Source organism: Orbilia oligospora, assembly GCF_000225545.1.
Source record: "Orbilia oligospora ATCC 24927 unplaced genomic scaffold scaffold00078, whole genome shotgun sequence".
Classification (NCBI taxonomy): Eukaryota; Fungi; Ascomycota; class Orbiliomycetes; order Orbiliales; family Orbiliaceae; genus Orbilia; species Orbilia oligospora.
The window spans coordinates 223,457-247,462 of NW_011645635.1; the positions used below are offsets into that span (position 1 = coordinate 223,457).

General features: G+C 46.2%; 6 protein-coding genes across 6 annotated transcripts; 3 read left to right on the forward strand and 3 right to left on the reverse strand.

Annotated features, from left to right (window-relative positions):
* Positions 1 to 3,946: 3,946 nt before the first annotated feature.
* On the forward strand, positions 3,947 to 5,011 carry AOL_s00078g69 (uncharacterized protein; the record flags this gene model as incomplete). Its single annotated transcript, XM_011123332.1, has 1 exon — positions 3,947 to 5,011. One exon carries the CDS (start codon positions 3,947 to 3,949, stop codon positions 5,009 to 5,011), a length of 1,065 nt encoding a protein of 354 aa, XP_011121634.1.
* Positions 5,012 to 10,370: 5,359 nt separating this feature from the next.
* On the reverse strand, positions 10,371 to 11,280 carry AOL_s00078g70 (uncharacterized protein; the record flags this gene model as incomplete). The annotated part of the gene is made up of 2 exons (XM_011123333.1): positions 10,371 to 11,129; positions 11,218 to 11,280. 2 exons carry the CDS (start codon positions 11,278 to 11,280, stop codon positions 10,371 to 10,373), a joined length of 822 nt encoding a protein of 273 aa, XP_011121635.1.
* A 1,027-nt stretch (positions 11,281 to 12,307) lies between these two features.
* On the forward strand, positions 12,308 to 15,080 carry AOL_s00078g71 (uncharacterized protein; the record flags this gene model as incomplete). Its single annotated transcript, XM_011123334.1, has 3 exons — positions 12,308 to 12,670; positions 12,730 to 14,712; positions 14,769 to 15,080. 3 exons carry the CDS (start codon positions 12,308 to 12,310, stop codon positions 15,078 to 15,080), a joined length of 2,658 nt encoding a protein of 885 aa, XP_011121636.1.
* Positions 15,081 to 15,798: 718 nt separating this feature from the next.
* On the forward strand, positions 15,799 to 16,567 carry AOL_s00078g72 (uncharacterized protein; the record flags this gene model as incomplete). Its single annotated transcript, XM_011123335.1, has 4 exons — positions 15,799 to 15,832; positions 15,925 to 16,053; positions 16,199 to 16,246; positions 16,365 to 16,567. The coding sequence occupies 4 exons, from the start codon at positions 15,799 to 15,801 to the stop codon at positions 16,565 to 16,567; spliced, it is 414 nt and encodes a 137-aa protein (XP_011121637.1).
* Positions 16,568 to 17,639: 1,072 nt separating this feature from the next.
* On the reverse strand, positions 17,640 to 19,403 carry AOL_s00078g73 (uncharacterized protein; the record flags this gene model as incomplete). Its single annotated transcript, XM_011123336.1, has 2 exons — positions 17,640 to 19,112; positions 19,191 to 19,403. The coding sequence occupies 2 exons, from the start codon at positions 19,401 to 19,403 to the stop codon at positions 17,640 to 17,642; spliced, it is 1,686 nt and encodes a 561-aa protein (XP_011121638.1).
* Positions 19,404 to 21,865: 2,462 nt separating this feature from the next.
* AOL_s00078g74 (uncharacterized protein) lies at positions 21,866 to 23,910 on the reverse strand (the record flags this gene model as incomplete). The annotated part of the gene is made up of 2 exons (XM_011123337.1): positions 21,866 to 22,107; positions 22,182 to 23,910. 2 exons carry the CDS (start codon positions 23,908 to 23,910, stop codon positions 21,866 to 21,868), a joined length of 1,971 nt encoding a protein of 656 aa, XP_011121639.1.
* Positions 23,911 to 24,006: the final 96 nt, after the last annotated feature.

The following is a 24,006-nucleotide window of genomic DNA, read 5'->3' on the forward strand; positions in this document are numbered from 1 at the left end:
AATCGCTTGCATATGCAGATAGTAAACGGAGCGAGGCACGTGCTATATGGAGCAAGATGTAAGTTTCAGCGAGGCCGAAGCGGTAGGCGGAGCAGCTAGGAAGTCGAGAAAGGCCGCAGTTATAGGAGCTTCCATACGACCGTTAAAATGGCTTCAAAAGAGCTAAGCTGTCAAAATGAGATCTGTGTTGGAGCTCTGTTAGGCTCCACCCCCACGTTTTCAGTTACCTCTTCGAAGCGAGACTAGTGGAGATGAAGCTGTCACCGGGCATAGAGAGGGGCGCTCTCGACACGAAAGGAGAGACAGAGCGTATCATGGTGATAAAGCACATCGCGTTTTTTTTTTTTTTTCCCTCTCCCTCACTCCCTGTGCTTTCTGTTCCAAGTCATACTATTGGAAGATGAAAAGGTGTGGTGTTGGTTAATTGGCGTTGTTGCCAGCAAAAAGGGAGCATGTGATGGCCAAATTGGCTGAAGACCCCACGCATTCAAGCTCCAATTGAGCTCTTCTCAGGAACCACAAACCCCCCCCCCCCACTCATGGCCACCGAAATGTCACAGGTTGCACAGCTCGGTTGAACGGGTGAGATAGATGTTTCATCGTTGGCTTTTGCGGCAAGTCAATTGTTACACTGACCAGCGATGTGGTGTGAGCGGAGGAGCTTCAGAACAACATTATTATCAAAGCAAAAGATCGGATTGTCTCGAGTGTGATAGGTGATATTATGATATCAAGCGACAGGGCAGACGACAGCCACTGGTCTGGTTCCTCTACCAGCTAATATTAGGCAGAGGATCCAGGATTTGGGAATTGTGGGGTGCATCATGCGCGTCCCCCTGAAAAAGTCTAGTCTTCCGGGGAGCCGGGGGACGTACCGGGTGTGCCCCCCCCTTGCAAGAAGCATCTTTCCCGGGAACGGTTTGTTGCAACATCAACCATTCAATGTGGTGCATTCCTTTCACGATAAGGTTAAGTAATAAGGTGAAGAAAGGGGTTCCATCCCGGACCAAGTCCGTACCGCGATCTTTTGCTGCCGAATTGTCGTCGGCGTCAAGGCGAGATTCCATAGTCATTGTTTGATTGCACCGTCGTCATTAGGAGTGCAACTATTAAGGCGGCGAATTTGCGGTGGAGACTTGAAAGCATTCCAGAACCGTGGGGGGTTCCATGGTGTCCTTGAAAGGTTAGCTAAACCAAGCTTGAACCGGGCTGGCAGGTTGCTTCCGGTGCCCAATGTATGTAATATCCTCTGACGGCCAGGGCTCGAGACAAGTTCATGTATTCTGTTTCATGGAGGAGTCAAAGGCTCAATTCATTCCTGCGATATTTGATTGTGAGAGGATATCTTAAGATGGATACTACTTCGAGGCAATACCGTGATACAAGGCCGCTGACCATCCGACATATATTTTGAAGTCCACGAATTTGCTGGCACCATAAACGGTTAACCAGACATTCGCGTCAAGAGAGAGAGAGAGAGAGAGAAACCTGCTGCTCTCGTTGGTTATGGCTCCCGAGCCAAGATTTGAGGTTGGCTGGAACGTTCGAAGGTCGGCTCATATCACGCTGATGCCAATGCATCTATCATCCCGAAAGCCAACAACCAGTTCCGGTGACCCTCTCAGCCTTCGACGGATAGGCCGGAAACCGGCTTGCAGCGGTACCAGTGACGACAGTGGACCCGAGTTAAGGGAACCAGCAAGCTGACATGATCTGACAATGAGCCTCAGCGTGGCAACTGCAAGTGCAAATGAAGGTGTCGAGGTTTGGGTTTAATCAAAGGTGGTGTGTTGCTTTGGCCTGAGCTTTGGAGGTTGTCTTGTCTCAACATCAATGGCAAACTCCAGCCAACACCAGCTGCAACCAACCAACCAACCATCATCTCTCGCAGCTGCCTGACCCCCACGCCAGCGGAAGCTTTTCCAGCCCTCTTGGAGAACTTCTCCATTGAATCATCGAATCGAATCCGTCAATTTCTAGAGGCATTTCTCGCGAAGAAGAGATAGGGGACCAGAAGGGTGAAACCCGCCAAACTGAAAGGAAAAAAAAAAAAAACTTGCCGAAGATCTGATGATGCCATGTGGCTCGTTACTTCCAGTGGAATGCCTTCGTTTGCTAATATTAGGTGCTCTGGGGTTGAAAGGAACGAAAACGGACTTGCATCGATATATCTGCACAGAGGCCTCGTGGACTAGTTCGCAAGGGAAAACCTTGGTGGGAAGTGGTCACGAGCTGAGTCCGCTGCAGTGCAGCGTTTTTCTGATGCATCGATCGTATCCCGGCGACTCTCGTTGTTTGAATCCATTTTCATAAAGAATTCTCCGCGGCTTTGCGGGATGGAACCAATCAGCTTTGATTCCAGATGCATGAAACCGCAGACTTGCGAATTACAAGTTGACAAGATGTCGACCACCCTGAGCAGAGATAGACAGGAACCGCGTTTAATTTCCTGATATTCTGCGCTTACAATACTACTTTCTCTCGTTCTCGGCCAAGCTGCGGTTGCCTACCTGCGAGGAGCTCTGCGATCCACGTAATGGTATCATTGAAGCAAGCTTTGATATCAGATGTGGCCTCCTACTTTGTTAGCTGCTAGGCTGGTCGACTTTCGAGCAATCCGCCCATGGATCATGAAACAGCCCACGGCGGGTCCCAAGTCGTCGAAATTCGAATAGAAATAGAGAATAATGGGAGCCTGTTTCACAACAAGCAATCCAATGACTGGCCTCTCCGGCAATGCAAGGGCATCTAGCATGTCGATTCTTGCACCTAGTCGTCGACGGACAAGACCCCTTGAGAGGGCCAAAATTCTTCGCGGAGATATTTTTCCCCAAAGAATCATTTCGCCTTCCGAAGCGGAAATGTCTCGGGAACGCCCCGGTGGTGTATTCAACACAGTGGTGGTCTTTTTCCCAGATTGAGAAACACCGGTGCCCCCGCTAATTCTATCAAGCATTTCCCCAGCTTCCATTCCCCCACGGCAATCCAACGGCGAAAACCTCAAAAAAAAGTTAGTTTCGCTTGAAGGACAAAGCTAGCTCCATATGAGTTTTCTTTAGGAATTCGCAATGGTAAGGCATCGAAATAAGGAGTATCTGTGCGACATCAAAGCTCTATCCGCCATCAGGGAATATGTACCAATCCAAGTGGTCTTTAGCAATACAGTTTGCGTGGGCCGTCGCTCATCACCGAAAGCTTTGCAGCCTTCCTCAATCCCAGTCTTTGTACCTCCACACTAACTTCAATCCCGGTCCTCCCAAGCCTTCAACCAAGGGCATATGTCTCCTCGTATAAGCTTGCCTCTTCTCAGAAGGTACATCCACAACTACTATAATCACAGCGAATTACTATGTACCACACATAGCGCTCAGGGGTTGCAGCCACCGGTCCTGCGTTCGCATAATATCCCCTTCGAGTCTAACTGACCCGTGTGTCTAGTTGCACTGGCTAGCTGGCTTTCGCATGTCTCACCCGATCGATTGGATCATCATGGCTGAGTGACGACCTCTCGCTGAATTCACTTCCCCGGCATACTTTCTTTTCTTTTCTTTCCTCCTTCGCGTATTTGCTTTTCTGACACTCCTTTTGCTCTGCTACGGCTTCTCTCCTACACGAAATGACACTACTAGCTAGCTCGCTTGCCTGGTTTAGGTTTGCTTTCCCTATGAGGGTTGGTAGCTTGCGCTCCCTCATCCTCGCCGAGTAGTAGGCATATGCCTCGTTCTATATATAAGAAGCCCTTCTCCCATCTCGTCCATCTGGTAACTTACCTCAGAAGCCTCATCCTTCGCTCAATATATCAGATATACCCTCTTAACAGCAATCCATCTTCTCTCATAATCCGTTCAAAACATTCTATTATATACCTTTTGGGGTTTTTATTTTTATATTTTTATATATTTTTGTTCCTTTTCAAACGATCATCTCCAAAAAACCACATTTCACAATGTCTCCAACTACAAATGGTCACTATACCCCAAGGGACCCTACTTTGATCTCGAATGGTCATTCGAATTACTCAAATGCTCTTCTTCATGCACATACCGATCTTGACGGCGGCGCATATACACATCGCCCGCTCGTCCCTGGTGTATATGTTCCCACCGTCTGTTTCTTCAATGATATAACAGAAGACCTTGATATCTCCACTATCAAGAAACATGCTGTTCGCATGGCAGAAGCTGGTGTGGCAGGAATTACAACACAGGGTTCAAATGGCGAAGCTGTTAGCCTCAGCCACAGGGAGCGAAGATTGGTAACAACTGCGACGCGCGAGGCGCTGGAAGCTGCCGGATATCACGACATGCCTATCATTGTTGGATGTGGTGCTCAATCCACACGGGAGACACTCGAACTATGCCACGACGCTCTCCTATCCGGCGGTGACTATGTTTTAGTCCTTCCTCCGGCGTACTACAAAGGTCTCATGTCAAATACCGATCTGTACGAATATTTCCGCGACGTTGCCGACGAATCCCCACTCCCAGTCCTCATTTACAACTTCCCAGGGGCTGCATCAGGACTAGATCTTGACTCCGATTTCATTTCCAAGCTCTCACAGCATCCCAATATCGTTGGATGCAAGCTGACATGTGGAAATTCTGGCAAACTTGCCAGGGTCGCAACCGCTACTAATGCTGCTACTCCTTCTGATATCGGCTCTGGCTTTATGGCTATGGGTGGGTCTGCTGATTTCACCTTGCAGACATTGATTGTTGGGGGTTCCGGTGTCATCGCAGGACTTGCCAACATTGCCCCTAAAGCATGCGTTGCCATTGTCAACTACTATGCACAAGGAAAGATCAAGGAGGCCAAACGAATACAGGCACGCGTAGCACAAGGGGACTGGGCAGCGATCCAGGGCGGCCTCGTTGGAACCAAGAGCTGCCTCCAAACATTCTTTGGCTATGGAGGCTACGCTAGAAAGCCCCTCCCTAGACCAGACAGCGAGGAGGCCATTAAATGGGAACGGGCATTCCAAGACGTTGTAGACCTCGAGAGGACTTTATGACGGTCCTTGTAGGATCAGGATACCGTTCCAAACGAAACCCCGAATTTTTACCGTTCTTTCTTTCCTTCCTGCTTTAAGGTGTTCTAGTTCTGCGATGGAGTTATTTGGTAGATGCTTTGACGCTAGCTACGAAAACGAGTTTTATATCGCCATTACCTTTTAATACGAGGAGTCTTCCCGGCATGGTGCATCCTGGGCGCTTGAGAGTGGATACGAGCAATTCTGCCTGTTCCGTCGCAAAATACCCACTGGGCTATCCAGACCTTTCTCTCTTTTTTTCAATTTTTTTTTCAATTTTTTTTTTCAATTTTCAGTTTCAAAATTTATGGATGTTAGACTTATTGGAAGCATGGGTTTGGAGTTCAACTTGCAATCACTCAAAACAAAAACGGTTCGGTTTAGTTCTTAAGCTGGAGCGAGCTATTCCTTTGTGTATGATAACATATGATATCGAGGTTCATATCGGGTGCTTCTCTACTCTTTTATTTTATTTTATCCCTTCATTTTATTTTTATGTTTTTATTCAAGTGTACAGGCAAGAATCAAAATTAAAATACCTATCTTCAAGTTTCCAGCCCGATTGGCCGCAGTATGCTACATAGAGTATGTAATGCCTTAAAGTGGATTCGCTTGACTATCTTAGTATTGAGGCCGGGTTGATATGGTGCTACAGTCAGTTCATCCCTGGATAACGACCGTGTGAACTGTCGCACTAACCTCACAAAGTGGATCACCGAAACACCGGCGACTGCAGTGCCAAGTTACAAATCTTCAACTATCAGCGCTAAAGAGGATTACCCCACACTAGCGATCCGTCGGTTGGATTACAATACATAAGGTGAATCAACCAATTGCGCTACGAAAACCATCTAACTCGCTGGGTAGCTAGCCAGACGTTCTGGCGCCTTGAAGCTCTGCGATAAGGCTAATATTTGCCTCAACCATGATCCCCACGCTCGCGCGCAGAGCAGAGTACCCTGTACATCCAAACCCAAAGGGTTTCCGGTCCGGATTGTTTAGATGCAAGTCGAATTCAAAAAATGCAGCTGGCTATGCAACGCCATGGCTATTTTTCCAGCTCGGAATCAAATCCGCGTATGAGAAAAAACAATAATGATAATAACGACAATGATTTGGCCGACTGCGAATCCGCGGACTTACCAGCAGCTAGTTGCATGCACTGTCCTGGTATCACAAACATAGGAGTGAATACCTGGATGCATCGATGCACGCGATTCAGTTCTCCAACCCCACAGTCCAACATTTCAATAAATGGCGTCCGTCACTAGACGATGTTGGGCAGGTCATACATACGAGTCTCTTGCAGCGCTAGCTTCATGTTACGAATCTGAAGTCAAGCTCACGACACCAGCCAGCCTTCCCCACAAATCGGCAAAAAACCCTCAACCTGTTTCTTGAATGCTGGCTGGCATTGTTGGACACACACCGGATCCACAATTTGATCCTAAGGTAGACCCTCGTCTATCGACAAGGAACCAATGCCATGCCGCGCACGAACCTCCCCGGATTTTTGCGAAAAGCTGGTCAATTTCTTGGTTTAACAATCGTACAATTGTACAAGCGACTGCCAGCTTACCCAACTCCGGAACTTCGCGATCTGAAGGATCCTAGGATTGGCTAGGAACTTGTTGTTAATGTGGTCAGCTGGCCTTAGTGAGAATGTAAAAAAAGCCGCTAGACTGCGGCCAAAAATGACCGACATGTTTAAGTCATCTAGGTGTCGAGGCATCGAGACCAGCCAGCAAAATGGCGGAGTGGCACATACGGTGCAGCCTATTGAAGGGAGAAGGACATGTGCCGTTGCATCACTGCACCCTTGATTTAATGACCTGACCAACCCTCCTCACCCAGCTGGAAGCTGACACAACAGTGGCAGTGTTCGGACTTTTTTTTTTCTCTTTCGATCAAGCTCGAGCTAGATCTTTTGATCTTGAAAGTTCGCTGGAGCATGGAGCCAATCAAGCCTCGTCTTATCGATAACGCCGTCATTCGCTTACCACGGGACGAAAGTGCACCTACCTCCTTTCAAAGATAGCACGGCATTCAAAATAGTTTTGCGATTGTGAACCGCTGTCTAGATCCCAGATTATGACATTGAATTTCATGAATAATCGAAGGATATGCACATATGAAGTATGTACGTGTACACACATCTGGCTGGCCTGCCACGTGACCCAACCCCTGTGCGGGATATTTCGCTTACATTTGCCCTCAGTTGCTTTTTTTTCTCCTCCTGTGAATTCGTCTCGTCTTGTCGGTTAAAACTCCTAAAATAGCTCCTAAAATATGATGATACTCTATTGACAGAGTTTCGGACACTAGACGAAAGGTTCTAGATCTAATTCCTTCTGAGCATTGATTACGTTTTTCTTAGGGTTTGATCTGGTAAATTTACATACCAGGATCACCGAAATGAAAATCTGCAAAAGCTGGAAACAGCATTTGAAAATTGGGCCATGGGCAGTTGTGACCCCGTCGGACGGCGGGTGGATACAAAAAAGTTTTATTTCATTTATCAAATGACTTGGCCGCCATGCGTCGGGGAAGTGTGAAATTGCCGAATTTCCTGGACTAGTTTAAATATTGTAGGTGCAGGACTGGACCGTCTGGGGTCTCATTCTTGTAGGGCATTTTGGATCTGTGGGGAAGGCAACCATTTCTGGATCTGGGGTATCCGTCTACCGCATCCCAGCTCTGCTTCTTGTTTTACGACGACAGGCTAGCTGAGTCAGCTAGTGAGCCGGGCATTTTATAACCTGTGGCCTATAGACATTTGATTTGTAAAATCAAATGTGAAGTTACGTGTATGTTCTTGTCCGTCGGAATCGGTTCCGAATATTTCAAACACGGGACAACTTGAGTTCTTTCTCGATGAGGCGCATACCTGAGCAATCTATTTGACGAACCAACCTTGTACACTAACAGTTGAAATCATATCGGCGATTGCCATGAGGTGTTTCTTGTGCTCTCTGTGACCTAGGCTAGGACCACGAGGGTCGACCTGGGGTGTTTAATGTTTGGGTATTCCCTGTATACGTACGGGTGGACATGTAAGTAATTATAAGCAAGCAAGTGCTTAAGTTACTTAGGTATAAATGCATTAACGTTAGGAATGTTATATGTCTTGCAGGAAGGATGGTCCCAGCGGTCCGGGCTCGAGTTTTCCATTCAGACCTCAGATATTGGTTCCCTTCTTACATACATACTAAGTACTTACATATAATTACTGGGATGACTCGAGGTTACATGTATGTAAGTCAGAATACTGATTTATGCTGGTGCCCACGGCCCACTCTGACCCATATCGGCCAACATGCATAGAATGTTCGCCCTGTAATACATCTTGCAATTGAATTCGAAGGCGTTCTAATTGATATCGTGTTAGCAACAAAACCAATGCAATGACAGTTCATTGCGGATGTGAACTTTACTCTTCACCATCTTGTGATCAGGGTTATCGTATTACAACCCCCTTTACCCCTGTAAACGGCCCATCTCCATTGTAATATCGGAGGTCTACTCCCACGTAAGATTTCTGTCTGTGGCCTGACTCTCACTCCGCCGTTCGGCCACGCAAGACCTGAAATCTCTGTTTCCCGTTTCTCCCCCTATGAATTTCTTCGGTTGGCGAGAACATGCAGGGACATCGTCAGTTATGTGTGATCATAATCCAGAATTTGCATAAAAATTGAAATTTTTTTCCTTTACGGAATCAATGTCGTATGTATGTACATCAAATGTATATGCAGAGTTTTTAAGAGCTCCGAGTTCGAATTCGGCTCTTGCAGCAGCTGCAGAGATGCATAGATGCAGCACACGAACATGCATAGCTTGGAGGTGTCGGCGTTTGCGGGATCAGGTATAGAGGCAAGACTCCGGGGAGTGATCCCGGTACTCGTCCTGCTATGTTCCCGGGATGTGCCCCACACCCCTGTGTTAGGATCTCCAGGCAATGGCCGAGCTTGGATGTTGATGCGGAGGAGCCTCCTTCCTTATTTCTGGAAAATCCTGATAGTTAATTTAGCGCTTGTGAAGCTTGAGCATCGACTTGAAGATAAGTTGAGAAAATTTTGAGAGGAGCTCATCTCAGAAACTCACTGGTGCATCTACCTCTTTCCTCATACCTCATTATCGAAATATGTGGAAACATTCTGATTCCTGCTTCAAGAGGCCCATGTCGCACAAGAAAAGGGTGAAAGGTTTCGGTGTCACTTTGATAATCGGTTTTGTTTTTGCCCCCAAAAACTGCCTGGTTGTTTAATTTTTACGGAGTAATCCCACCGCCAATAGTAAGGGGCGTAATCGGGAGCTAAGCTTTAGTACACATAGTCCCATTACTCGATTTCCCGACCATTTTTTACGTACTCCACAAACTATTTTACGTTATATATCTGCCTGGATGGGTTATAGCTCACGCGAGCTAAAGCTAAAAAAATTTTCTACTCCTTTTTGCCTGTGGGGGAACGGTGGGACAAAACTGGGGAAGGCTCCATTGCAACACGATGATTTGGTGCTTGATCTGACGTTGAGATTAAGTATTCTGCAAGATTCTCCCCTAATTATTTTTTTTCCCATCAGGTACTTACCTGCCATCGTCCATGTAGCCATGTGGCGCAGGAGAAAGGAGATGGGACATGTATCTCGCCCACCCTCCCGACTCTTTACCCTCGGGCGTCCTTTCGAGTAAGCTCTTTTGCCCGAGAACGTCGTGCTGATCCGGCATGTGTACCCGTGATGAGTGCTAAGCCTGAGGGGACCCTTCCCAAATATGCGGCCATTCCCTTCCACCAGTCTTGCACGTGCGCGCGCGAAGCGGTACCCCGCACTTTTCTGACTAGCATAGCCGGTTGGCGTGCAGCAATTGGGAATCCTACAACCGGCTATCCACCTAACAACTCCTGCTCGATCTCGGTTCCATTTGAAATCTGAGACAGTGGGGTAGATGCAAGTGGGATTCGGGAAACATGGCATTATCTGCATTGCATACAGCTGTCAGGAGGAACATGTTTGCATGGCTCGGGCCGGCGTAAGGTACTTTTTTGGGGGAGGAGCTGCCTTTTGGGGAAATATTGTCAATAACTGCAAGGTTGATACTCCAATCATCATATGCTATGGTCGTAAATCTGTCATATGTACAAGATGCGAGCCGGGTATGATACGGAGAGCATATTATGCAGCCCTAAGGGTTATATACAGTGGTAAGTGATATGATGAAAACTTACTAATACACAAAATCCGTAAGGGACCGGGTATAATAGAGCGGGGATTCGTAGGGTTGGATAAGCTAGGCTTATCTTCCCACGAGAAGACGCTGGAAGTTGGGATTATCACGACGACCCTAAACTTTCGTTGGAACCACGTCGGTTTTGATGGATATCTGCGGAGATTGTGCCCCGTCGTTGATATAGGGTAGTTTTGAGAAGTACTCTGTAGCCTTTGTAAACCATCCTGCAGGCGGCGGTGTCGCCTTTGGTTCTTGTACCACAGAAACTGGCTCTGCTATACGCTTGATACCAGCTTCGTCCAACCTTCTCTCTAAATTTTCAACCTTTTTTCGCCAAACTTCATCCAGCTCTTCTAAGTTCTGTAATCTTTCAGTCACTTCATCCCTCCGGTTCATTTCCTTCTTCCTGCTTCGAAGGGCTTCGAATAGTATAAGGCCGCCCGCGACGGAAAATAGAAAAAACTCGGAGATAAAAGCTGCGCCTCGTTCTATCGCCTTGCTATCCGATAGGGGTCGTATATGAGGAGTTGTTGATTTCTTCTTCTTCACTGGGTGATTTGCGTGGACGGCGTCGAGTTCGGATGAATGCGAAGGTGGTATGGAGTGATCACGATGTGTGCTGCTTGATTTCAATGAATCTTGTTTCCCGTCTTTGAAAGCATCGGATGCCAGCTTTGCGATGGTTCCTTTCTCATCTTTTCCCTTGTCCGATGATTTCCGTCGTTCTTCATCTTCCTCGGCCCTTTCGATAGCGCTACTGTCACGCAAGAGGTTTAAACGAATCCTGATATCCGTCCTGTGGACAGCCTGGGCAATAGCAATGCAGATAGAGCGAAATCTCGGATGTTCTCTTGCTTGTTGTTTTATACTGTTCTAGATCTTGGAAATAACCCTGTTAGACTGGTTGAAGGCGTATAGGGTGGGCAATACCCCGTATAGCAAAACGAATATGGGAACTTACAGCAATAGGTTTTGCGAGAGTCCGCACGGCCAAGCTCGTAAGCTTGATAGCGATTGTAGACATTGTACCACCCGAGTTTTTGTTATGGATTGAGATATTTCAAAGGATGACGGCCTCTAAGCTTGGTGGTTCGACTGGCTACGTCGGAGCAGGCGTATGTCCGACTCGGGTGTATCTGAGCTATTTGGCCTTAGATTTGCGATAAAAGCACCAGTCTCTAAGCCTGCATGGCTTCTGAGATGGTTAAAGAAGTAACCGTATCGGCTCCTGATTTTTTTTGATGCAGAAGATCGACTGGAAGATGTGTTCGAGGTCGTGGGAGAAATGCTTTCACAGAGCGGACACGCAATTCATTGAGGTCCACAAAGCTGACGTTCATAACTGCCATATCAAGAAATATAACAAAACTACCAAAATAGGAAATATAATAAAATTACTACAACACATCCCCTGCGTTCCTTCTTTGGGCCCTGACAACCGTTGTCATGCAGTTCCTTAAGGCAACCGAGCGAGCGACCTAACGGCCACAATTCAAAACATGCGTTCTTCGTTAAGTCCAAAGTACAAACTCGCACTCATCCAACATTAATTAATTCCGCTTGGTGTGGTACTTACCTACACCATCTCCATCAACCATTACAACCTCACCTTGGTTGTATGTACCTTTTCATCACCATCGCCTCCATCCTCATCATCACTATTCAATACCCGGGGACAAGTGACGGCATTCGCCAATCTTCACACACCAACCAACCGCGACGCCTCTCATCAAAATAGTTGTCGAATTTCTCATAATCGCCCTATTGACCTCGTTGAATTTCAAAGATTTTCCTTGCCACTAAACGGTTGCAATATTCGATGATTTTCGGCTATAACCATCATCGATAATAATTCCTGCAGCCGCTGTTCAAGATTACATTGGGGCTGCTGCGGATAGTGACAATTCGGTCAAATTTATTCCGCCGTTCGATTGCCGCCAACGATTCCAAACCGCCAACGATCTCTTTCTCCTGGGCGCTCGTTTGTTTAGAAAGCACATCAGACCCTCCCAACCAAGCAGCTTCCCACCACTACAATCACGTCCGAAGCCATGACACAATTACCTTCCAAGCAGAAGGGTGCCCTCTCGGCTGTTAGGCGCAGTCAAGCTTTGGCACCCGTTCCAGCTAGCGTTCAAAATGCCCGTCCCTCTGGTGAAGAGAAACAACAGGTCATGGCTCCAAAAACACCCGAAAAAAAGAAGGAACAACCGAAGGAGAGAAAGAAGAACCTCCCGGACACACCGCCACCAATTATCACTGATTCCAGGCGAGGGATGGATTACCGTCGTGAGAAATCACTAGGAGAGGGAGGATTTGCCCGTTGTTTTGAAGTATACAATCCCGACAATGAGGTTTTCGCCGCTAAAGTTGTCTCAAAAAAATCCCTGAGCTCGCAGAGGATGAAATCCAAAGTAAGTGATTCCAATGATAACCCACTTGTCCATACACGCCCACTAAGACTTTGGAATAGTTCCTTGGAGAGTTGCAAGTGCATAAAACAATGGAGCACCCCAACATTGTTCGGTTCAAAGAATGCTTCGAGGACTCACAAAATGTGTATATGATTCTGGAACTTTGTAATAACAAGTCGCTGATGGACCTCCTGCGAAGGAGAAAGTTTTTCAGTGAGCCCGAGGCGCGCTTTTTCTTGATTCAGATGCTCGGTGCTGTGAAGTATATGCATTCTAGGAATGTCATTCACAGGGACCTCAAGCTTGGGAACATATTTTTGGACGAAAATTTAAACGTCAAGATTGGAGACTTTGGCTTGGCCGCTTTGTTAATCGATGGGACGGAGAGAAAAAATACTATATGTGGTACACCCAACTACATTGCGCCCGAGGTTTTGTTTGGCAAGGAAGAAGGTCATTCGTTCGAAGTCGATCTCTGGTCACTAGGTATCATATTGTACGCTATGCTGATCGGCAAGCCACCCTTCCAGTCAAGCGACGTGAAGGAAATATACCAGAAGATTAAGGTCGCGACTTTCTCATACCCGAACAATCCACCACAACAGATCTCACATGAGGCGAAAGACCTTATAAAGTCCCTCTTGAGCCCAGATCCTCGAAACAGGCCAACCATCGATGATATTGCCGATCATTCTTTCTTCAAAACAGGATATTTCCCCAGACAACTCCCTATCGCAACACTTAGAGTGGTTCCAGCTTGGGACGATCAGGCTTCGAGCAGTAAAGGAGCATGGTACAGAAACTTTCTCGAAGTGGCTCGCGTCTCTGGTGTTGGTCTTGGAATCGAGGGTGTCGGTGCTTCACGAGGAAAGGGTGTTGAAATTCTACCCATCAACGAAGACAACGACGAACCCATGAGTAATGTCGTCGTCCAGGCCCCTATTGGCCAAAAGATGATTGTTGCCCCTGTTGTCCTGCTTTCTCCAGCCAGTCAACGAACAAAGCCGAATCAGCGTATGATCCCAGAAGAACTTTCCCCAAAGATCACAAAGACCAGAAACATAGGCGGGATGCCCAAGATTCCATCGAGGTTAAATCCATTGAGGGAGATGCAGCAGCAGCGAGCTAGTAAGGATAGCTTGGCTCTTGCGCCTCTTGAAGGATTCCGTGATTTGAAGATAAGCTCGGATAAGAACGAAAATGCCCCTGCCTCCGCTAATGCGAATGGGTATAAGCTGCCATCCAAAATCGGCCAGAGAGGGGTCATCCTCGACTCCAAGATTAGGGCCCCGAAACTACCAACAGTGTATGCTGCTGGGAGCTCCCGATCAAATCCCATCGATGTCGAGTCAACTGCTTCGCAACCGGCTCAACGAAAGCCCTCCTCCGAGAGCACCACTCCCAATTACCGCAGTAATCTAATTCCTAATGCCTCCCGGGAGGTCGTGATTGAAAACATTAAGCAAACCCTAAAATCGCTGTCGGCTTTCAATAAAAGAACAGTCGACACCCTGCCGCCGCAGCCGAAAGAAACAAGAATTGCGATTGATCAAACGAATAGAGCGAGGATCACACCGATGAATGTTGAAAATGGCGCGTGGATTACCAAATGGGTCGACTACTCTAATAAGTACGGAGTCGGTTATATTTTGAACGACAATACTACTGCCACGATCTTCAAGGATGGAACAAACATCTTGCTGGACTTCCCGAAACCTGATTTTGATATGGAGTCAGCCCTGATGGAATATGTTGTCCCGAAGAAAGCCACCCGAACTACAATGTTGCTCAAAGACGCCGCCAGATTTAGGTCATCTGGATTGGCTGACAAAGCAGGCATCTGTAAGAAGTTGGGTGACTTCATGCTCAATAAACTGGGTAATGCAACCCCCGATGGGGAAACTGAGACCTTTGGTGCTCGCTCCGTCGATCATTCACAGAAGTCTTACATTAGCCATTTTGTTCGTGTCAATGGTGGCGTTGGCCCCGATGGCAAAGAAATAATTTATGCCGTCTTCCGCCTTGATGAAGGAGGTTTCCAGGTAAATACCCTAGTCATTGTCACATTTATGATTTTGAGCTAATTTTTCTCTTGCAGATTAACTTCCCTGATCACTTCAAGATTATCTTGCACCATGATGGGCGAACCATTCGGTTCTTTGATCAATCGAGAATTGTCTACACCGTCTCGCTAGAAGAACTCTACACCCTCGCGCATACTAAGCGACAGACGGGTGTCGCGGTTCTTCTATCGAGAAATGATATCCATAAGAAAATGCAAATCTTCCAGTCCATCTTGGAGGGATGGTTAAGCTGCGATTCCAAAACGGGTGAATTCCTTAGGAAGGGTCAAAAGCTGGCAGTTGGAGAAATCGTGATCGCTCTTGGTGGATACTCGGACCCTGCTTAACCCAAATATGCTTTCTGGATATGATGCAACGAATTTTCCCACGAATCCCCACACTTATAATGTCTGATTCTCACAAACTAGGAGAAGAGGATAGGGGGTCGTTATTACCCCTGTTCGTTGTAATTATGCTATGACGTTTTGCAACGACTTTTATTTTGAAGACGGCGTTTTCTGGAAGCTACAGCGTCTAGCTTTGTCATCGCATTGGAGATCGGCGTTTGCTTTTTTTGTTTTTTCATGCAGGTTAGCACATGCTTTACATTTCTGCAACCTGGAACACTCCAGACTTCTTCTTCTTCTTCTTCTTCTTCTTCTTTTTGGTTTCGTTTAAATGGTTTCGTGTTCTGTATAACTATATGTTATTGAAAGCACCTTGTGCATCGACTTTGGTGTTCACACTGTATATTATCTTTGCTGGCAGCGCCCGTCTTGCCATACACTACTACCCTGCATTTTCAATAGCCAGAAGATTCGCCTTATATTTTCCCTTGGTAGTAATTTGGGTTTACCCGATATTGAGATTGAGACTGGGTCAACAGGGTAGACTGACAATAATGTGTTGTCCACGTAAAATGCAACAAAGGTTAATGCCTACCTAAAATTCAGAACATTGCATGATGGTAGACACAGTCATCGATATCACTCATATGCTCTTATCCTAAGAATATTAATAAATTCCAAAAAAGGGCTGCACTATACGAAATAAGAGACGCCCACGATGTCTTCCACACCTTCAGACCACAACGATTCTCGTAAGTTATTTTAAGAAAACTCGGGTGGGAATAATTAGTAGCGTATTGTTCAACGATTGGCGTCGTCCCGCTAACCAAATATCGAACTTTAGTGAAAACCGCCACCATCACCGTGAGAGTGATCAAGTCTTTCCCATACAGGACATGCAAGAATCTCGTTGTCCGGGGGTTAGATCTCACGACTATCACGATTGGGGAGTTTAAAGCGAGGGCTGTCAATGGTTAGTACGGATATTCCTTCTTATCATACTTCGTACTTTCCTCCCCGGCCTTCCTGTGAAAATGAGTTTTACGAGTGAGAAGTGTAAATGTAAAAGGCTGACCTTTTTTTTAATTTTTTTTTTTAACTTGGTCTCTTTGATATAGATGTCAAAACTTTGCCTGGTTGGAAGCCATACCAGAATGTTGAACTTGGTAATGATTAATTTCCCTTCCATTCTTACTAACCCCCCACCTCTACGATATCTCAAAGGCTGCTCTTGTTGCCATATATATATATTAACTATCTTCTAATTTCCCTTCCACAAACTAGATTCGATGAAGCTATACACCAAAGCTCACGGAACCAAAACCCAAAACCTCATCATCAATCTCGATCGTCCCGACTGGATGTTTGATGACGATTCCATGACATTGGCCGAAGTCGGTTGTGGTATGTTGATTATTCCTGAAAAATTCACTGTCACGAACCCTGCCACCGGCTTCTACTCTATTAATTCGGTATCAACGTTCTAACTATTATTATTATTATTATTATCATTATTTACATAGAACACGAAACGGAGATTTCGTTCTTTAATAGAACGGCCTATGATGAATATCTAGCAGATCCTGTAAACAAGTGGGACTAGCTAGACTAGGTTTTTTTTTTTATGAATTCTTGGTCGGGTGGGAGCCTTTTATATTTAGATCTTGCTTCGAGGCAACTTCGCCTTGGGCTAACGTTAACGTTGGGCATTCGGGTTTATAGGAAGGGATATGTAATTCAATTCTCACGGGGGGTTTAGAATTCTCGATTCCAATTCATCCAAAGTGATAGTAATAATAATAATAATAATAAAAAGGAAAGGTAAATATGTACAGGAGCGGCCGTGAATGAGCCGCATCAATCATGAAAGAATAGTATCCTAAGAATAAGTGAGAGAGAATGGAAAGAAGACGAAGGGGATGCAGAAACAAAAAGAAGAATATACAAGAATTGTTTACCCTGCGAATCACCTTCAAAGTGAACCGCAGAGCTTGGTTGATTAAAAAAGAAAGAAAGAAAGAAAGAAGGCATCTGGTGAAGTATATACCTACTTATATAAAAGCAAGAAGAACGAAAGAAAGAAAAAATCACAAACATTCTGCTCCTCCGACCATTTTGTTGCTGTAGAAAACAAAACATTCTGTTGACCATCTATCGTACCGTCACTACCTCTTCCTTGCTACATAAGAAATACCATCATGCTTTTGTGACCTCCTCTCTAGTTTTTCCTAATGATGATGCTTTTTTTTTTTTTTTTCAAACAAAAATCTTTTCCCGGTTCCAAATAGATTCTGTTGAAGCGAAATGAAAAAGTTAACAACCATAATCCCACGCATCCATCACAGATGTAGCTATCTCCCCCCCAAAAAAAAAACCGGTGCCTTCAACAATAATAAACGAGTCATATTCCAACGCCTTGATCAGTTAATGGTCCCAATAAGAATGCCGATGTAGGGGGAGAAACAAACAATCAGCAGCCTTTTAATCTTGCTTTTTATTTTTAACTTTTAGTTCCAGGTGAATTAGTGGCCGTGGTAAATACTAATCGTAGCCTGAGTTTTAATGGGCATGTCCATGGGCTCCTGCTCGAGCTTCAGCGTTAGGATCGATAGGTCCGCAGCACTGTCCAACTTCACATTCGGTCGAACACTCCATCAAACAACCAGCATCGCCATCATCGGATGCCTTGGACTTCCCATTGACAGCGCCATATGAGCTGCTGCTACCGGCTGGTGCTGGGGCGAGATGAGGGGTTGAACTTCCGGATCCAGAAGGCGAGTACTCTGGTTGAATGGTAGATGAATGGATTCCGTAGGCATGCAGGCACTCGCGGATAGCCTCCGCTAGGGCGATGTACCTAGCTGTTGGGTTGTCATCGGTGTTCTTATGCGACTCTGTAGTGCAGTGTGGGTTGAATGCAATTCTGACGTGGAGAGAGGCTACCATCTTGATATCGGAAAGTTGCCAGATATGAAGTTCGTGGACGCTAAGAACGCCCGGAACATTTTCAATATCCTTCTTGACATCGTCGAGGGAGATACCGTTAGGCACAGCCTGGAGGAGGATGCTAGCGGCGGACTTGCAGAGCGGAAGAGCGGACGAAAAGATGATGATGGTGATGACGAGGGAGATAGCAGGGTCGAAGTAAAATCTCCACCAGAAATCAGTCTGCCAGATGAATAGAGCCGATGCGATAACCCCAACGTTTCCAAGGGCGTCTCCGAGAACATGCAAGAAGACACCCCTCATGTTCAAGTTCTGGTGAGAATGACCCCCCTTCTTTGATTGCTTGGGCTTGGCATGTTCGTGTTCCGTGTGCCACTGTGGGTTCTTTGGCGGGTTTGCGAGATATTCCGTATGGTCGTGCTTGTGTGGGTGGGTGTGGGGTCGGTCGTGGAGATGGCTGGATTTGTGCTTTGTACCATTTGCGATGAGTGGGGACCTCTCGGTGGATTCCTCATCAACTAGGGCAGCCTCTTCAATATCTGGGTATTCATTCTCACTGGATGACGAAGATCCAAGGCCAACCCTAGCAGCAGCATCGGTGATGGCTTGTCTGTTCAAGGCAGGATGGACGTGAATGTCTTCGACGGTTGAGAAGTGGCGGTGCTTAGACGAACTTCCAAAAGAGTGCGAATGATTGTGGCGATAGCTGTGGGAGTGGGATCGAGAGTGTCTTCGAGGGTATACACCGACGACGGTTTCGGGAAGGACGCTTTCGATGTCGCCAGTTTCGTCCGTAGCATCGATTTCGTCATCGGTGTGAATGTGACCTTCCAAGCCGTGAGAGTGTCGGTGACCTTCATGTCCTTCTTCCGCATGGGAGTGTCCTCCGTGGCCGTGGTCGTGGAAGAGGAATAGACCGACGATGTTGGATGCTAGACCGGCCGAACCAACGGCAAGGATGAGGACCGGTTGGTTGATTACAGGGGGGTCAAAGAATCGCTGGATCGCCTCTAGAACAATAGAAAGGCACAAAGCCAAGAGAAAGACGCCATTGACGAGAGCGCCCAAAACTTCAGCTCTTTGCCACTAAAATGTTTGCCGTTGCGTTAGTTGTAACTCTGCCGCCAGCCAGCCAACTGGGCAAAGGAGAGAAAAATGACCTACACCATAAGTATATTTGCTGTTATTGGTCTTGCTCTTGGCGAGTCGGATAGCGTACAAGGCCACGATTAGGGAAAAGACATCGTTCAGCATATGGAAAGAATCTGCGACGAGAGCGAGAGAGTGGACGCTATATCCGACGATGATTTCGAGGAAGAAGAATACGGTGTCGATGACGAGAAGGGTAATGATTCTTGCGGAACGTGAGAAGCCCATGATGATGTCGGTTCAGTCCAGGCGACCGGCGACGAGAGAAGTAGAAGGTGTAGAGATGTGTAGGGATCCCCTAGGAGGGGAGAGATTCTTGTTGTTCCTCTACGATGGAGGCGGGTACTACGAGGGATGAATGACGACAGGGGCGGGCAATAACAAAAAAAAAAAAATAATAATAATAATAAAAAGGGAGAGGTGTAGGTAGACAGGTACTATATCAGGTCGATGGAAGAATGAAACGATGAGATGGAGACATATGAAGATGGCGGTGAACTCGAAGTGGAGGTGGAAGTAGAAGAGGATGTAGAAGAGGAAGAGGATGTGGAAGAGGAAGAGGAAGGTGTCGATATTAATAATTGGATGTTGTTGGAGATGTGGTAACTTTTGTTCGAAGAACCTCGCTTAGAATTGGAACAACGGAAAGGGGATCGATCTTATATAATTATAATCTAATCAATCCAATCGCATCGGCGGCTTCCGGAAAACTTTTTTTCTTTCTTTTCTTCTCTTCCTCCCGAGATTTTCTTCCGAATGACTAATTACTTGCTTTATTATAATTTTTATTGTGATATTTTCGTTTCCTACTCCTTTTCAACCTTTTTATACAGTTGAAGGGCCGTCCCGTCGTATCTGAACCGAACTGAACTGAACTTGGGGCTGAATTCAGAATATTCCCGATGCAATGCAGAGCATAATATAACAACTTGAATATATACCTATCTCCCCGCATTCATACTAATATCATATCATATCTGCAATCCCATGCTGCTGCATTTGGCATTCAGGCAATATTGATCAAGAAAATGTGTGAGTACTTACTACTTATGTTATGTTATGTTGCATGTTGTACAGAGTCAATACGTCCGGTCTGGAATATAATATAATACAACCTGCAACTGTTCTTCTGTCAAGTGCGACAGTGCACCGAACGTATCTACTTGTGTAGTATCTGTCGTACCGGTACTGCATCCATGAGGGTTTTTTTTCCCTTCTCTCTTTCTCTCCTCTCGAAAATTGAGTTCTCCCATCCGGCCGCTAGCACACGAGGAGGAGGAGGAGGAAGAGTCACTAAGTCAAAAGTGCTATCTTGTCGTGTGCATGCATACTGGGCAATTTCCCTTGCTTCCAAAACTTTCCCATGCCGCGTAGCTATAGTACTTATTTCGTTCGGAGTCCGAAGGTTCGTATATCCCCGTTCTTTTCATAATTTATATCCGACTCCGCCAGTTCTCCCATCTTCCAAAAGCTTCGAATTCTCGCCCCCGATCGGACTTTACCTCCCTCCTATTTGTCGCAATCGTCCCTCACGGTCTCTACATACATGCATCCCATAAAAATGACGTACATGCTGCGCGGCCGATTACGCTAACCTACTTGCCTTGCCTTGCCTTGCCTTGCCTTTGTCTTAATTGTGCATGGTCCCTTTTTATGGCATTGTCTAGCCGAATGTCGGTTCTGATGCTACAAATCCAAAATACCACCTATGTCTACTACCATTCGGCTAGTGCGACGCTATATATAACAATCCCCTTTGACTGGTGTGTATATACATGTATATCCATATTTACAAGTAATCATCAGTGTATCACCCTCGATATGCCGAAGACGGGTTTATAATTATTTATATAATATTAATTTACGAGACAATAAGATAATAGTGTAGTTAAATCTCTGTCCGAATTAACAGCTGGTCTTTTGTTTTGAATTAAGTAATTATCATGCCCCCCTCTCCAGCACCACCTGTTAAACCGTGAAGTTAAGCTGAGAGGGGTTGTACTTATATACACGATTTTTTTTGATCGATTAAACTCGGGAGGAGAAGAAGGAAAAGAAGGGGAGAAAAAGAAAAGAACTTCTAATTGGTCTGGACATCTGACGATAAAGGAAAGAAATGAAAAACTGTGAAAAGAAATTTATGCCTGATGATACGAAGCAAAGTGAGGGAAAAGCCGTCGCCCGAATTATATATATAAAAATAAAAATAAACGGAATCTCGCAAGCCGATGGGAATAGAAAGGAAATAATTTTATAACAAGAACGGAAATAGAGGTAAAAAAAGGGAAATGGAAGGAAAGAAAAGAAACCCCCTCGGTTGGGTTCGAACGGTCGCTCTAATTGATAAAAGTGATGATGATATGGTAGTGTTGGTCGTTATGAAGTTATTAGCAAAGAGGCAAAATTGTTTCGAAAACACACAAAGGAATGCTCCTGCGGTCGGAAAACAAAAAACAAAAACAAAAACAAATGGGACGGTATGAACAAAGGAATGCAAGGCAAGGGGATGATGAGATAAAATAAGATATAAAAAAAGGTTCGATTGTATGCCCAGAATAAACCAGAATGCAGTTGTGAAAGGTTTTGGGGACAAAAAAAAAAGACGGCAGGGGATGAGTGGTAGTTGTAGTTGCAAAATAGTAAATACCTTCCCTCAAGCAGAAATATCAAGATACTTCGTAGCAAAGCGATCACATAATAACGCAGTCTTTCTCATCAGTGTTCGTAGTTCCCGCCTTTTGCTTTTTTCCCTTGCTAAGTTTGTCGACGCTGTTGTGCATCGCCGCCTCGATCGTGCGGAGTCGTAGTTTCGCTCTTTCGTCTCCCTGCTCTGCGGCACGCACGTACCACATATTCGCGCCAACCTCGTCCCGCATACAACCAATTCCCATCTCAGTGAAATAGCCCACCGTATAAGCTGCTTTGGCCAGGCCTAGAGAATGGAATGTTAGTGCTATTTGAAAAAAAAAAAAAAAAAGGAGAAAATAGCCACTCCGGGATATTTACCTCGATCAGCGGCTTTCATGGCCCAGGCGTAAGCTTCAGATTCATCTGGTTCAAGAATTGGAGGGGCGCCAACAGTATACCAAGCGCAGAGGGCCAATTGAGCCGGCGCAAACCCCAGTTCCGCCGCTCCTGTATAGTAATGAATGCTCAAAGCGGCATCTTGAGGACATTCCAAAGTTCCCTTCTCATAAGCCTCTCCCAACCTGTAACTAGCTTCTGCATGACCAAGCTCGGCAGCTTGGGCATACAGTTGGGCAGAGTAACCGGGATCCTTGAAGATATCTTTTTCATCACCAACTTCGTGCAACCTTCCCAACTCAAATGGTGCATTTGGGTACTGGTAATCAGCTGCCTCGGTGGCTCGCTTCAGCCATTTGAGTCCTTCTTTGTAGCCATCAGTTATTCCTAGATCACCTCTCAAACATGCCATTGACAGCCTGGTCATTGCACCCGGGTGGTTCCTTGCTGCCGATGCTCTGTAGAACTGAACGGCCTTCAGCGGTTCCTTCTTAGTGCCCCATCCATATTCGTAATGTAGAGCGGCTCTGTATCCGGATTCGGCGTGACCGTGCTTCGCTGCGGCAACGAACATAGGGAAAGCCTTGTCTAAATCCGGTTTCCCGTTGGTGAACAAGCCGCTGCATAGCGCATCAGCCAAAAAGTATTGCGCGTATGGGAACGATCGATCTGCGAGTTTCTGGAGGATCTGCCGTGCTTCTTTTAGTAGCCTTGCTCTCTTCCTGTCAGGCGCTAGCTCGACATCCGAGCTGTGGGGCGACCTGCCCTTGGGAGCTGGGGATCGATCCCTGCCTGCACTACTAGGAGGGTGATTGGCCATGTTTTCCAGAGATTGTGCGGCGGATATTAGGAAAACCGCAAACTCATATTGGATCGACGGATCGTTGGTTTTCATGGCGTTTTGTCTGTACAGCTCAATGGTTTTTTCGTGGGAAAGTAACGAGGCATCTTTTCCAACGACCCCCTTGAGATGGGAATTATCGAAAGTATATACACCAGGTGCTTCTCCTTCGCTCGACCTTCTACTATCATTCGAGTATGCTGCGGAGTGGACTCTTGGTGATGGGTTCCCCGGGACCCCTGTACGACCGCGGAATTCACCATAAAATGAATAAACTGCTGAGTTGCTTGACACTTTCCTCCTGTTAGGGGCTCGATCGTTAGGTGCTAGGTGATTTGGGTTTATTGGTGGATCAGAGTCTGTTGAGACGGGTGACTCCTGTGTATTACGTAGTTGTTCTTCATTGTACGACTCGAAATGGGCGTACTTTAAGGGGACAATAGCTGGTTCCGCCTCTGCAGCTCCGGTGGATGCCCCTTCGTTTGTGTTATTCCCACTAGAACGTGGTCGTATCGATGCGCCCAGAGTAAGGTCTAGACTCGGAACACCGGATTCTGAGGATATGCGAGCATCGTCAATGATACCGGACTGAGGTTGATGTATCTCTTGTGGAACTTGAGCTGTGTAGTGGGTGCGGTATCCGGTTTCTCGGATAGGGGAATCCTTTTCAAGATTCTGCCGCTCTCCAGAGTAGTCGACGACGTTTAGCCGAGTTGGTTGTTGGTGGTATGTAGCGGTTTCATTAGGCTTTCCGGCCATGTTATCGTCGAGGTAGGAGTCCCTCGGTAATCGAGGGCTTAGGATTGGGGACGAAGCTCTCTTGATGTCTTTACTCTCATCTCCTAGAGAGTACGGTGACACAGCAGTCATTTCTTCCCCGCTGTGATTCCTAGATCCGGGCGATGCAAGGGACGAATAGAATACCGCCTGCTGATGTCCCAATTAACTACTAAACGAATGTACTTG